General features: G+C 38.3%; 1 protein-coding gene across 1 annotated transcript; it reads right to left on the reverse strand.

The window, feature by feature from the left end:
• Positions 1-1592: 1592 nt before the first annotated feature.
• Positions 1593-2012, reverse strand: LOC110942922 (aspartic acid-rich protein-like). The gene has a single exon (XM_022184684.1). It carries the CDS (start codon positions 2010-2012, stop codon positions 1593-1595), a length of 420 nt encoding a protein of 139 aa, XP_022040376.1.
• Positions 2013-16227: the final 14215 nt, after the last annotated feature.

Here is a 16227-nt window from a genome sequence, read left to right on the forward strand (position 1 = left end):
CCTTCCAGCATAGTCTTCATTTCTTCCTGTTCCGTCTTCTCTCTTTCGCCTTTTGTCTCCTCTTTTCTTCTCTTTCTTCTAACATTCTTTGCCTTTTATGTCTACCTTCAGTCATCCACCATTTTCTATATCCAGGGTCACCATCACGCTTTCAATCCCATTTAGGAATCTTGTTTTCCTCTGATTCAATTGGCGTCTGATCTTTTGGTGGTACAATCCCCATCCTTCGTCTTCCCATCTCAGCTGCTCTCTTTGCTATTGCTTCAGATCTTTGACTGCGCTTGTACCTTTTCAAGAATTCATCAATTTCAATGTTTCTCCATTTAGTCTTCCAATATCTTCCTGAATTGATGTCTTGAGCGAAGCATACATCTACAATCGATTGATATTGCATTGCTTGAGCTTTGTCTCTCTTTTCATAAACGATCTTGTTGCAGAACAGCAATCAATGTCTTTCTTCGAGCAGTTAACAAGCCACATTGGATCCAAAATACTGATTCTTCGAGATTTTCCAGTGGACTTGTCATAAAGAGAGATAACTGCCTCAGCCGTTGTTTCGTTGTAAAACCAACCCTGAAATAAATCATGAAAGTCTTGCTCGATGGCTCTGAGAGGCATATTCTTCAAGCTTTTAGGCGGCTTTACATCCAAAGTTATATCTTTTCTACCATTCTCCAGATATGTGATAATCTGCTTTGGATACTGTGGCTTCCAATCAGGATAACCATTCTTTACCTGCCATTTGATGTAGTTCCACAAATCTTGATCATGTTGTCTAACTTCTGGACCATAGTAGAACTGCTTGATATTCTTTGTTTTCACCAACTCATCCACATCCCACCACGGTAAGGAACTGATATCTGATAGAAATTCGAAGTACTGAACTCCCTCTTCCCGTCTGATAGCATAGACTTTAAGATCTTCTAGATAGCCCCATGATAGAATATCTCCCCATGAAAGATTTTGTCGTGTGTGAAGTACTGAAGAGCTCTAAGAGTTTTTCTTTCTTTGGGCATAACTTTGAACCACTTCTTCCATTCTTCAGCAAGAATCTCTCTTGGAATAGTTTCCGGGACACCTTCAGTGGAAACTTTCTCAACAATTTTCCTTTTGATTTCATCTTCATTTCTATCTTTGAACATTTCAGCTAATGAAGGAAAAGTTGCATCAATTCCAGCATAATGAAAATCAATTTCATCATCGGATGAATCTGAAGCATCTTCAATAATGACATCATCATAATGATCAGCTTCATAGGCATATCTAGGCTCGAAATCCTTTTCTGGAGACTGAGGAATCTCGTCCTCAATATCAAACTTAAACTTTCCATCTTCTAATCCCAACTCTTCTAGCATTTCAGCTCTAGTTCTCTGAACTTCAACCTCTCCTTCTTGTTGAACATTCAGATAAATGACAGTTGGGTTTGAAAGAAGTACCTGATCAGCATGCTGCTTTCCGGATGATGAAGCTTCATTTTGTAAGTCATCCTCTTGTTCGTTGATTTCATCATTCATCAATTCATCTATTCTTTCTTGAACAATTGGATCTCTGATCAATAACCCGGAAGCACCCTGATCGTTATCATCATCGCCCTAATCTTCTTTATCATCAGGTTTGTCATCTTTCTTATCATCATTATCATCTTCATCTTCTTCTTCATCATCTCCAAATAACTCTATATCCGAATCATCATCGACGATCTCTCCACGTGCTATCCTTGCCTTTCTTCGCCTTTCTTTTATTTTCATTTGACGAGCAATTTCCTTAACACTATAAGGCACTAAGCGAGCATCTCCAACAAGAACAAACTGCTTCATCTTCCATTCCAATAACAACACTTCTCTAGCTTTTCTTTTTCTTTGAATAACAGCTACTCTTCGAAGAACATTGTTAACATCAAAAGGTTCAGAAGACTCACCAATCATCATGAAGTTTTGAACTTGTTCATCAATGACATCTTCCATGACTTGTTCTTGAATCTCATCAACATGTTGTTCTTGAACATCAACCATTTCAATGTCTTGCTGAGATGATGCTCCACCAACTTCTGGCTGACTTGAAGATCCACCAGCTTCTTGAATATCTTTAATAACACTTTTGTTCTTTTGGGTGGCTTCTTCAGCTAGTCGTCTTTCTCATTCGCTTCTTCTTTCCTCAGCTCTTTTTACTTCAATCTCATTGAAAGCAGCATGAATATCCATTTTTAGGTGACTTTCCATGACAGAGTATAGCATATGTAGTTGTTCATCCTTCACCACTTTATCTGCTTTCATGGCTTCCATTTCCAACTTCATTGCCTTCATTTCGTTTGATGAAGCTTCACTCATTTCACTGAGAAGCTGATTAAGCGTCTGATTCACATCTTCCAAGTTCTTTATCTTCACATTCAATGAAACAATTTCTTCACATTCATTCTTCATTCTGTTCATTGCTTCCTCTTGGTCTATCAACACTGCTCTGACTTGATCATGAGCTTTCATCAAATTATCAACATGTTTCTTTAGAATATCACGCTCTGCTTCTGTTTTGGCTTTTTCTTTTTCCAACTTGTTAACCTTTTGTAACAATTCTTGTACTGCTTCATTGTTGAACATATCATAGTCATCTTCAGGAATGTCTTCTGTGTAAATTCCCGTTGCTTCTGGAAGACCTTCAAATATATAATCAGACTTTGAGTCTTTTGGATGTGACGATTCTGGTTTATCTTGTGGAGGTGGGCTTGGAGTAGCAGCTTTGAACCCAGTGATTTCAACATAATCATCATCACCTTCCGTTCTTTTCTAAGCTTTCACTACTGGTTCTTCAGTACTTTGTACCTCAGGTTCTTTTGGAATTTCAACACTTTGAGCTTTTTCTGCTTCAAGAACCTTTGACTTCTGAATGTGTTTTTCTTTCTTTCCTCCTTTAGCTTTTAGCGGTTCAGCACCAGATTTCTTTGCCCTTACGTTTCTCGGAATCACTCCAGTTTGAACTGCTTTACGTTTTCCTTTTTGCTTCTTTGGCTCCTTGGGTTCATATGACGAATCTTCTTCATCTGATGCTTTCTTCTTCTTTATAAGCTTCTTCTTTAGATGAGCCTTTCCTCTTCCAAGAGTAGATGGATCCAATTCTGATTCTGATTGTGTTGCTTCAGAATCATCTTCACTTGAGTTATCCTTATCCTCATCTTCAGATTCAGCAGTTGTGACATCTTCAGCTTGTGTACTCGATCCTTGAACTTTTTGAGCTGCAGCTTCTTCATTTTTCTTCAGATAGCTTTCAAATGATTGATTCAAAAGATCAATTCCTTGCTTAATAGCTACAGATGGCTCCAGCACAGTTTCATCTATCAGTCTTTGTTGCGGTTCTCCAGAAGACCCTACAAAACAAATATTGACAGATTCATTAGAAAACTTATAACAGTGAAAATCCTAATTGCCTTAAGACTCCCCCTTTCACTATACCCTTTTCTCCGTCCTTTGAAATAGAAACAGCAGGGGACGACTTTGAAGTTCTCTTTCTTTTCCCATCTCTTACACACCACCATCTTGTTTTCTTCTCAACCATCTCACTCATCTTTGCATCTTCATTATCAGAATCACTTTTCTCATGTCTCCATTTGTCATTCTCAGGAGCAACATATTTTGGATCTTTGATTTTACATATCATTTGCTTCGTTTTTGCATCATTTTCTTTGGTGATTCTTGCAATGGTATCATTGGTTATGTTTCTCACATCCATGATGTCACTTTTGTTCTTTGGAAGATCCTTGATCTTGTCATTTATCAACATCATGATGAATCTTGGATACATAATATATTTGTCTCCTTTATCCTGGCAGTTCTCCTTCATATACTCAAAGATTACTTGAGAAATGTTGTACCTTCTGTTCAATACCAAACTAGTCACTATATTCATGATGTAATCAGATACTTCATCATATGCTCCTTTTCTGTGTGACAATGAGTGTACCATGCAGTGCATCAAGTATCTATAAGCTTTTGAAAAACTCGTTTTAGTCATCTTTCCATTAAGATGACCAGAAAATCCCATTATACACCACATTCCTTTAGCAAGACGTTCAGACGTGATTGTTGGATCGTTGTAAGAATCTTTCAAGTCTAGAACTCTTCTAAGATCTCCAACACCAAACTTAAATTCTACATTTATGTCTTTTCCCGTTTGGTTCTTCTTTCTCAAAACTGAGTGTATCATCTTGTCTGATTCTCGATATCATGCTGTGTTCCAGAAGGCTCTAACATGAGATTCATAAATAACGGTTCTGTCAGACAAAGCCTTTGCAACTCTGCTTTCTCTTAAAAATTTGGCCATCTTTTCAACCACCGTACTCTCCGTGTTATCGGCATCAATCACGCAATATACATTGTGACCCTTATCTGTGTCCTTTCCTCTTCCCTGTAAATATATGCATTATTAATCAATTGCACAGGTCTTGAGAAATAAGGATGAAAGATGAAAATTTTTGAAAATTTTTCTAACACTGAGAATCCCTATGTGATAGTACTAGAGAATCGAATGGCTGTTCGATCGGTTAGCATTGTTGTCCGATCGGTTGCCTTATCTTGTGAATTAGTTCTGGTGATGGCTGATCGATCGGTTAGCATGTCTTCTTTGAATCAAATAATCAATGCTGTCCAATTGGTTAGCAACGCTGTTCGAAAGGCTGGCAATGTTGTACGATTGGCTAGTGATGCTGTCCGATCGGCTAGCTATGCTGGTCGATCGAACTGTCATTTTGCACAGTTATCAAGGAATGATAGAATGTTGTTCGGTCGGCTGGCAGATGCTGTCCGATCGGCTATCAAGCCTATTTGATCATCAGTGTAGTGACAAGGATGCTGTCCGATCGAACGCCTGTCCGATCCGCTAGCAGGACAGTTTGAACAGCAATGGAGTGACAAAATGTTGTCCGATCGGTTGGCAAATGCTGACCGATCGGTTGGCAATTTTTCACAGATTTCAATGCAATGTTAAGGATGCTGTCCGATCGGATGGCAATGTTGACCGATCAGCTAACAATGTTGTTCGATCGGCTAGCAATGCTGACCGATCGGCTAGCACACTACTGAACATATCATGACAAAAATTTGATAACACATTAAGGCACGATTTCCAAGGCATGAACTATCCTATCAAGCAACAACACAAGTGCACACACTATGACGACTGTCCGATCGGAATTGCTGTCCGATTGGCTAGCATCTCGTTCAAGAACAGTTAAGAACACACAAGAGACTCAAAAATTTTTCAGACAAATTAACAGAAATTGAACACAGATCTATGTACACAATCTTGTCGCGATCAAAACCCTATGTTCATTATTGTCTAATTCGTTCTAACCAGGGTTTAATTTGTCAAAAACCTAGCCGACTGCCGTAAAGGCTAAACCTCAGATCTACACAATTTAATCTTGATTTAACACAAATTGATCCGGCAAATCGATAGATCTATTCATTGTGAACATAACCCTATGCTTGAATCTTTTCAAAGTTGCTAAAACTTCCTAGATCTAATCCTAAGGTTCCGACAGCGAAGACATGAAGAACACATAGAAATATATCAGATTTGGATGTGAAATACTTACCTTCGGCATTGTGAATGATGTGCAAACCAACAAACCAATGATCTAATCTAAAGAGAATCAAGAATCAAAGAGAAATCAGATGAAAATTTGAGAGAGAAAGGTTGGCCGATCGAACATGAAACCGTTTGACTGAAGCCTTGATCGTCTATTTATATGTATCCTTGACACGGCTTGGCTGTTCAATCGGCTAGCAATGCTGGCCGATCGGTCAGCTGTCCGATCTAAGTGTTCCTTTGACTCTCAAATCTTTGACCTTTTGACTTTTTGATTTTATCAGTTTTTTTGAAATTCCACTTAAGTATCTAGGTCCAAGTTAATGACCCTAGGTACTTAATTTGCCTACCAGTCCAACTTAATGACCTTGGTTGACACGAAACAAAGCATACTGATGTTTTGATTAATCTTTTCTTGAAATATTACAAGTTTCAAATTAATGAACTTGCATAAACTTTGCATTTTCTCAGGTTTTATTCATGATAAGCTCACAACCCATCTCCCAGTTTAGAAAACTTCCTGCATCTGCATCAGACTGCGAATCTGAAGATCAGCTCTCTGCTTTGGTTTGTCAGAAAATAAAGCAGAAATGTAAAATCTTTTTGAATTTTGAATAAAGTTTCTAAACTAGAATGAAATACAGGAATAAAATGCAGTAAATGTAAACTATTTACAAACATATTTTTGGTGAGCGTGTTAGGGAATCATATCAGCTACCGACAAGTTACTAGCACCGTTAAGCTTGATATCATACTAAGAATTAAATAATTCGCTTAGATTATCGATATACTAGTCCTCATTAAATTTTCACACAAATTTCAATCTGTTCAGGATATGATTTACGTGAATTAATGACTTAAACTTATATGTGTGTCCCACCTCTTGAATATACTCCCGTATCCATATCCCAATATTCAGTCTTACAGGTGAGTATACCTAGATGATATCTGTAAAGGGTTAAATGCGAAACCGTGAGAGCTCAGGTCAGAACTTCCGTTCAGCAGAGAGATGACGGTTCGACTTTGGCGTGTTCCCTTTAGAGAATCTTTTCTTCAACAGCACATGATTAGCATTTTGCAATGTTTCGTCATTTTTTATGCTGAGGGTGAGCTTTATTTCAAGCAAGCACAAAGTATTATACATGGACTAGGCCATTGCTTCCGCAAAATCAGAAGTCCCGGGATAATACCCCAGATATCACTGAGTATAAAGACCTAGTATCTCAGAAAGAGGGACCCTTCAAACAAGATTTCAGGGGTTACCTATATATCCAAGATTTGTTCCCCACCAATAAGCAAGATGTGTAAAAACCTATCGGCACATCATCAACGAGACTGTTTAACACTTTAAGACTTTACATTTCTTTAGCATACCGTAACTGTCTAGCTGATGTACTATCATTTTCCCTTTATACACAAGCTCTTTTTCACTTTTCTATTGTTTTTGGATTTTAGAAATATTTCATGTTTTTTGATTTTTCAATTTTTTATTGTTTTTATATTTTCTGAAATTTTAACCTATCTCCCCCTAAAGACCAAAACAAGTAAAAAAATCGACAAACCATTGCAGATTGCTTTTCAACATCATCTACAGTGGTATCTTCATCAACGCCAATGATTCCATCCGACACCGATAAAAGCATCATACCATTTAGTTTTAAAAGATACTTAAAACATGATTTATCAAATGCTTTGGTATGTAAATCAGCTTTTTGCTCGTCAGTGTGGATTTTCTCAATTCGTATCAACTTCTTCTCGAAACAATCGCCAATGAAGATATGACGAATTTCTATGTGTTTAGTTTTAGCATGACGAACAGGATTTTTCGTGATATTTATTGCCACCTCATTATCAAAAAAGACAGGGGAGTTAAGAAATTGCAAACCGTAGTCGCGCATATGTTGCTGGATCCACAAGATCTGAGAGCAGCAGTTGCTAGCAGATATATACCCCGATTCACATGTGGACAAAGCTACAGAGGTCTGCTTCTTGCATTGCCAGGTGACCAACCGTGGTCCAAAAAACTGGCACCCCGCTGTTGTTGACTTAGCGTTGACTTCGCAGCATCCGAAGTCGGAATCAGAATACCCTTCAAGCGTGAAATCGCCTTCTTTTGGATACCACAACCCCAAAGATGGAGTTCCTTTCAGGTAGCGCAATATCCGTTTCACAATCATCATATGCGAAGCTCTGGGGCTTGACTGAAACCGTGCTGCGAGGCAAGTTGGATACATGATATCGGGTCTTGAAGCTGTCAAATACATTAGCGATCTGATCATGGAGCGATACAATGTTTCATCCACTTTATCTCCGGTGAGATCAGGATTTATCCCATGATTTGTCGCTAACGGGGTGGCGGCTGGAGCAGTCCCAGACATCCCAAATTTCTCTAAGACATCATGAACATACTTCGTCTGATGTATGAAAGTTCCCTCGGGTAGTTTATCAACCTGAAGCCCCAAGAAAAATTTCATCTCAGCCATCGATGACATTTCAAATTTCTGCTTCATAACTTTTTCAAAGTCTTTGCTGAGTTCTTCATTTGTTGACCCGAAAATTATGTCATCCACGTAGATCTGTACTATCAGAAGATGTCCGTCGACTTCTTTTGTGAAGAGGGTGGCGTCTATCTTTCCTCGGATGAAGTGATTGGCTAGCAGATGTTGAGACAAAGTCTCATACCAGGCTCTCGGGGCCTGGTGTAAGCCGTATAACGCCTTATCCAAGAGATAAACCTTGTCTTTATGGATTGGGTCGGTAAAGCCCGGTGGCTGTCCGACATAGACTTCCTCCTTCACTTTACCATAGAGAAATGCCGACTTTACATCAAGCTGGTACACTTTAAATCCTTTCCACGATGCAAATGCTAGGAAGATTCGAATTGCTTCAAGTCGAGCAACGGAAGCATACACTTCTGTGAAATCTATACCCTCCTGCTGACTGAAGCCCTGGACAACGAATCGAGCTTTGTTTCGGATAATGTTGGTGCACCTACGTCTGTCGACTACGTCTTACATCGAGTCTTAGTGTTGTATAGGTTAGACATGGCACGAAATCCTAGAAACATGTGTTTGTATAGGTTTCGCTTATAGGGCATTGTCTAGGTTTCGCTTGTTTGTCAGTCTAGTGGTTTCGCTTGTACGTCATTATTGTAGGTTCGCTTATACGTGCATGTACGTATAAGCGAAACCTGTCAGGCTATATATAGGAGGCAGTTCAAGCGGAACTAGAACACATAGTTAAGGGTGTTTTTCTTCCGGTGAGCCACGAAGTGTTGCCGAAGTGCTGTCAGAACGTGTACTCGTGATATTGATCAATACAACAGCAAGTTTAAAGTGAATGTGACTGAAATAGCACCAAATCATTAGTTTCCACCTCTTGATTTGGATAGGGATTCTTCTGATCGACTCAAACAGGGCCGAAACACGATCCTACAATTGGTATCAGAGCTCAGGAGGAGGAGTTCTTGCCATTTCAGCTGCATTTCATCTATTTTTCTACACTTTCTTCATATTTTCAAAATTTTTCACGGTAAAACCAGCTCAAAATCTCACGGATTGTGCCTAATAGGATATAGACAAACCCTGGAAAGTTTGATGTTAAAATTCACATTAAAAATGGGTCAAAACTGCTCGTGAATAGGTTCCGCTTGTACGAACACTTGAATAGTTTCGCTTCAAAGAACAAGATAGTTTCGCTTCAGTGTCACCTCAGCAGCTAGTTCCGCTTCAAGAGACAGTTGTTTCGCTTCAGTGACAGTGCAGTGTCGCTTCAAGGGACAGTAGTTTCGCTTCAGTGTCATCTAAGTTGGTAGTTTCGCTCAAGAGGTTCGCTTGAACAGACATCTTGTAGTTCCGCTTGTGAGACATAGAAGGTTCCGCTTGACTGATCCGCTTAGTTGAACAAGTGTTGTTTCGCTTGTTTAGTTCGCTTATTTGAACACTTGAGGTTTCGCTTGGTTGAACAATTCAGTGTTTCGCTTTTGTGAACAATTTGCCTAAGCTTGGAAGTTTGTGAACTTTGAACAATGGATAACGAATTTATAACGCTTTTGCTAGCCCGATCTCTATGACTCAAAGTGCTTTGATTGAAAATGAAACTGGAACGTCTCAGAAACCACCTAAACTCATGGATATTGATGATTATAATGTGTGGTCTGAACGTTTTGGAAATTGGGTTAAGGCTTATCACCTAGATGCATGGGAACACACTGAAGAGCCATATGAAAGACCCGCAAGAAACAACAAAGAGTTACCAATTCGAGAGATGAGTACGGAAGACAAAAAGAAATATCGAGATGAGAAACTCATGGTGAGTCTGCTTCAGCAAGTGATAAAAGAAGATATTTTGATCTTGCTTCAACATGATGGAACTGCTTACTCAATCTGGACAGAATTGGAAGCAAAGTTTGTTGGAAGCGATGATATGCTCAAAAACAAAATGTCTCTCATGAAGAAAGAGTTTGTTCTGTTTCGTGGTTTAAAGTCTGAAAACACCAAGCAGATAATTGATAGATATTGTAACTTGGTGAGAAACATGTCAAAACTTGGAATTAAGAAAGATACTGATGAATTGGTTGAAAAACTTGCAGATGCGCTACCACATGAAACATGGGGAACGTTTCTGATGATGCTGAGATCCAACAGAAAAGATTACAAGAATATGACACTGGGAGATTTCATCAAGCACCTGGAAGCTCAAGAGATGGAGCAAAGAAAGATTGCCAGGATGAAGAATTACGATGGAGAACAGGATATCAGCTTGTACTACAAAGGTGGTGCTACTGGATCAACCAATCATTCTCCGAAGATTGAAACTGCTTTCAGTGTTAAAGATTCTTCTGAAAAGAAATCTTCCCAGGGATCAAGCAGCACAAGATTTTCATCATTCGATCCAAACATTTCTGTAACAAAGAATGGAAGAAAACTTCAGTGCAATATTGTTCTTAGTATTGAAAATGATCAAGATTACACTGAAGAGATTGCTAAAATTCAAATGTCTTTGTTAGGAATGGTTCTTGAGTCTTATAGTAGTTTTGTGGCCGGAAAGATCGGTAATCCAATGCTCACAAAAGAGGATTGCGATCAAATTGGAGCTGAGGAAATGGAATTGATGGACATTAAATGGTGTATGGCTAGCGTGATGAGACGAGCTGAAAAATTTAAGCAAATTACGGGAAGAGATGATTTTCGTAATGCAAATGTTTCAACTTTAGGATTTGATAAATCTAAAGTTACGTGTTTTCGTTGCAGGGAAAAGGGGCATTTCAAGAGGGAGTGCAAAAATCGTGAAGCTACCGGAGCCCAAAATCCTTTCGGAAACAACGATTATCACAAAAAGGCGATTTATCATCAAGTCACACCACCAGCACAGCATCAGGCACAAACTGCTCATGGGAGAGATGTGATTGATAATTCAAAAAGAGCATGTCTAAGCAAATATGAAAACTTTTCATGGGATAAATATATTCCAACAAACAGCAAAGTGTGTTTGGCAGAACAAGACGATGAAAAGTTGGCTGAAGGTTTTTGTTGGGATGATTTTTGCCCAGATAAAGATCTCATGGCCAAAGAGATGTCCAAAAACACTTCAAATGCTTTCTTTTCTAATGCTTATGATTTGAAATGTGCAGAAAGAAGCAGAAAAGTCATGGAAGCTGCTGAAGCAAGACGGAGAAAGCTCGAAGAAGAGGAAGAAGAGGAAGAAAGATTAAAAGCCGAAGCTGAAGCTGAGAGAAAAAGAAGAGCTGAATTTTTCTAACCAGACAGAAAAGTCAAAGAGGTTCATGAATTTGAAGTGAAAATTGATGCTGAACCTGTTGAAGTTCCAGAAAAATGCATGAACTGTGATTCTTTAATCAAGCAGAACAATGAGTTGCTGCATAACATAAACAGATTGAAAGAATCATATGATACAATGAACAGATAAATCAACAAGTATATTGATTCAAGTGGTGAACAAGCTGTGGCAATGAATACACTGAAGATAGCATACCTGAGACAGCTTGATGATGCTAATTTTCATATTAAGAAGTGTGCAGATCTGGAGTTGGAATTAGCAACACAAAAGATAGAAACTGAGAAAGTGAAAAAGTTATTAGAAAGTTACTCATGTTCTTCTTTTGTTGTTGACAGAATTTATCCGGTTGTGGAAAATTTGAAGACGTTTGAAGAAGTGAAGACGTTTGAAGAAAGGAACTCTGTGACAAAAGACAAAGAAAAAGTGAAGACTTCTGGTAAGAAATCAAGTGTGGTCTACAATAGATGTCTGCCCCCGGTCGAAAATGGATATTCACCTCGAAATCCAAATTCTGAGAGAGTCGAAAAAGCAATAAATTTAGAATGGGAATCTGGGCCATCGGATAACTTGCCAGAAAATATTGATGTCACGTACACGTCATCCGACACTGATCATGAGTCAAAGTTGATAAAGAGTGTGGTCGATCAGGTGTTAGATAAAGATGACAGTGAGGAGTCAAACATGGAGTCCAAACCCGAGTTAAAGTCTGGGTCCAATGCGTCAAAGCCAACATTCAAAAAGGACAAACGGGTTTATGATAAAGAGTTTTTGATGTCAAAATCTAATTTGAATGATGAATCATTCAAAGTAGCATACACTTTGAAAGATTCTGACAAATTATATTCTGATGATGCTTTTCCAATAAGAAGTGTCAGATTTGAAATGATTCAAAAGGTTTTCAAAATAACAGAAATTAATATTTCTGAAATGAAAGATTTAAATCTTATCGGAAAACCTAAACAATACACTTCAAGAGATCAACAAAGAATCAACAAGAAAATGGGTTACAATTGTGGTTATAGTTTCCAAAAGAAACCAAACCATAATCGTAATTTCAAAAAGAAAGGTTTAGGTTTTGTCCCACCGAAAAACTATAAAAATGAAAAAATGTATAAACGAAAAACTATGTTTGTTTCAGAGAAAACGTCAGAGGCTGAAAAAGAACAATCATTCAGAAAGCAGACAAATCAGGAATTCCTTGCCAAGAAGCAAGAAGAACTGAAGAAGAATGAAGTTTCGAAGAAGATTGAAAAGAGAACCTGTTTTCAGTGCAAGATTGTTGGTCATGTGGTGAAGGATTGTCCGAAGACATTCAAGCCAAACAGGAAATCTCTGGTAAAATGAAAGAGAAAGTTGTCGAGAAGACTGAACTGTCAACTCGGAAGTTTACTGGCTTTGAAAATTCAACTTTTGAGAAAGGAGAATGTTCAAAGAGTGCTTCAAGAAGAAAAGATAATGTGCCAAATCAAAAATGGGTTGTGAAAGGTTCAGGTAATAGTTCTGGTGATGAATCTGATTCCATAAAATCAGAGGAGCCACGTGTTGAGAAGAAGGTTGAAAGGAAAGTTCCAACTATGAACGATGAAAATTTTCCACCATTGTGTGCTGAAAATTTTATGAAGAAAGTTGGAAAAGTTGAAATTTCAAATCAATTTTATTCTGACAAGAAGAAATTTGATGTTGAAAAAACTTTCAATGGAAATGTGAAACGTATCTTTGGACAAATGGTCAACGGTAAGGCCAAAAGTATCAAAGATTTTTATGCTTCCAAAGGACGTGTTTACAAGTCTGTTGAAAGTAAAGATGAAGAAGTTGTTACACCTAAGGAATGTCAGGCTTGGGTGGATATATTTTTCAAAGAATAAAAACCTGACTTGCCGGAGATCCCAAGTTGGTAATCGTGGATCATGAATCGGCATCATTCTTTATTATGTTTGTATAATGTGTTTGAGAAGTTTTTGCAGGACTTGCCGGAACTCCCAGGTTTGTAAGCGAGGAGTAGGAATCGGCACCTTGAGAATTCAACCAACAGATGGTAATTGGTTGAAAAACAGGTTTGAAGTTTGGTTTGTGCATATCTGCATATGGTAAATCAAGGACATTAATTTGTACTTGAATTTTTCCTACAAGTGGTTGAAAGTCAAAGTGATAAGTTTCCCCATAACCTACAGTTGGTAAAATCCATCAAACTTATTTTCCGAAAAAACCATTCTGATCAAAACAAACTTGAGTGTTTTGAAATCATTATGGGAAAATAGTTTGTTGTGAGGGGGAGTTCTGATTGTTTAAGCTAAAGAATTGAGGCATTTCGATATCAGTTGTCATGTTCTGTATAGTTTGTTTTCAATTTCATTAGATGTATTTGAATTTTAGGGGGAGTAAGAAATTTTAGAAAATCCAAAAACATCAGAAAATTTGAAAAAACCAAAAACATGATAAAACTGAAAAATGAGTTTTGGTTGCATAAAAGAGGAAATGATAGTACATCAGTGGACTATCACGACACGCTAAAGAAATGTAAAGTCAAAATGTAATAAACAATCTTATTGTGGATATGTCAGTAGGTTTTCGCACATTCAGTAAATTGTAAAGAGATATAAACCTAAAAATCAAACTTGCTTGTTCTGTGGGTTAACACAAACTTGAATATATAGGTAACCCCTGAAATCTTGTTTGAAAGGTCCCGTATTCTAAGATACTAGGTCTTTATGCTCAGTGATATCTGGGGTATTATCCCGGGACTTCTGCTGTATGGAAATACTGACCTAGTCCCCGGATAGTACTTTCTGCAAAAAACTTTGAAACATAAGCTCGCCCTCAGCATGCTGATGAAACAATAAAATTGATAATCGCTGCTGTTGTAATTAAAAGATCCTCTAAAGGGGACCCACCAAAAGTCGAAGCCGTCACCTCTCTGCGTATACGGAAGTATCGACCTGAGCTCTCACGGCCCTTGCACATAACCCCTTTACAGATATCATCTGTGGTATACTCACCTGTAAGACTGAATATTGGGATCTGGATACGGGAGTATATTTAAGTAGTGGGACACACGGATAAGTTTAAGTATCTAAGACACTAATTGCATATCTCGAAACAGTTGAAATCTGTGTGAAAATTTAAGAGGACAAACATACTGACAATCTAGGTATAGAACTTAAAATGAAATCAAGCTTAACGGTGTTTGATGATATGTCTCAGAAGCTGATATGATGCTCTGGCACGAACTCGCAAAAAATATTGTCTGTAAATATTTCATTTCTGCAGTTAATTGTTGTTATTGCTTTTATGTTTTATTTTTTTGTAAAATCCAAAAAGATTTTCGACCACTGGTGTTGAAAAGCTGATTTTCGAAGTTCAATGTGCTAAACATGAAGAACAGGTTTGGGAGAAAGTATGTGTTGTTAATTTTGTTTGAATAAGAGATAGTAAAAGTTCCTGAATGCAAAATTATTTCTGTAGTTATCCATCATAGTTTTTAAACTGTTGAAAAGATTTAATCTATGAAGAAACTTATGGTTGGGTAGAGATTGTGCAGGTGAACATTTGTCAGGTAATGATCCTGAGAGAGAATAGAGTCAGGTATCGATCTTGAACCTGATGGAAGCCTGTGCATGATCTAAGAATGAAGCTGTGAATTCCAGACTACGATCCCAGCAGTTTGAGAGGGGGAGTCTGAAGACGAAAGTTGAAGAAGCTGTTAGAGTCAGTACTGTTCCTGGAATTTGCAATCAAGAAAGAGAAGCTTGTTAGTGATGAAGATTGAGTTTGCGGATTCTTGCAATGATATATTTTTCTGGGGATGATTAAAGATCGATCAAGACTGTAGATTGGCAGTTGGGAAGACTCGAAGACTCCGTCAACATCCGAGGGGGAGTTTGTTGGTGCACCTACGTCTGTCGACTACGTCTTACATCGAGTCTTAGTGTTGTATAGGTTAGACATGGCATGAAATCCTAGAAACATGTGTTTGTATAGGTTTCGCTTATAGGGCATTGTCTAGGTTTCGCTTGTTTCTCAGTCTAGTGGTTTCGCTTGTACGTCATTATTGTAGGTTCGCTTATACGTGCATGTACGTATAAGCGAAACCTGTCAGGCTATATATAGGAGGCAGTTCAAGCGGAACTAGAACACATAGTTAAGGGTGTTTTTCTTCCGGTGAGCCACGAAGTGCTGCCGAAGTGTTGTCAGAACGTGTACTCGTGATATTGATCAATACAATAGCAAGTATAAAGTGAATGTGACTGAAATAGCACCAAATCATTAGTTTCCGCCTCTTGATTTGGATAGGGATTCTTCTGATCGACTCAAACAGGGCCGAAACACGATCCTACAGATAATAACCCCTCGGTCGTCTCTTTAGCACTTAAACACCCACTTGGTGTTTATCTTCCTGTGACCATCAGGCAGATCCACCAATTTCCAGACACCCAATTTTTCAAACTGGTTTTGCTCCTCTTGCATAGCGTTGACCCAAGAATCTTCAGTTAGAGCTTCTTTGTACGTTCGCGGCTCAATCTGCAAAATGAAACAACTAAGTGAAAATTATGTTTGTAAAGGAGCAACAGTAGAATAAAAACAAGTAAGGCCTTGGTCAATTTGTCGTCTGGTGCGGACGCCTGATTGCAATTCTCCAATGATCAACTCCTCTGGATGATATGAAAGAGTTCTTGGCATAGCCTCGCCTGGAACATCTACCTCGCCTTCCAAATTTGTGACATTTTGATTTGCATCTTGTTCATTGATTGGAATTGTTTGATCTGAAATCTGGATTTGCTCCCCCTCAGACTCTGAATCACCATGATCAAATGTTGGCCCGTTATCAGGTAATGATTCATCATTTGTTGCCGT

The sequence above is a fragment of the Helianthus annuus genome, chromosome 17 (assembly GCF_002127325.2).
Source record: "Helianthus annuus cultivar XRQ/B chromosome 17, HanXRQr2.0-SUNRISE, whole genome shotgun sequence".
NCBI lineage: Eukaryota > Viridiplantae > Streptophyta > Magnoliopsida > Asterales > Asteraceae > Helianthus > Helianthus annuus.

Excerpts from the sequence above, each read along its gene's own strand:
- LOC110942922 (XM_022184684.1), bottom strand. The coding sequence starts at position 2,012 with ATGGTTGATGTTCAAGAACAACATGTTGATGAGATTCAAGAACAAGTC.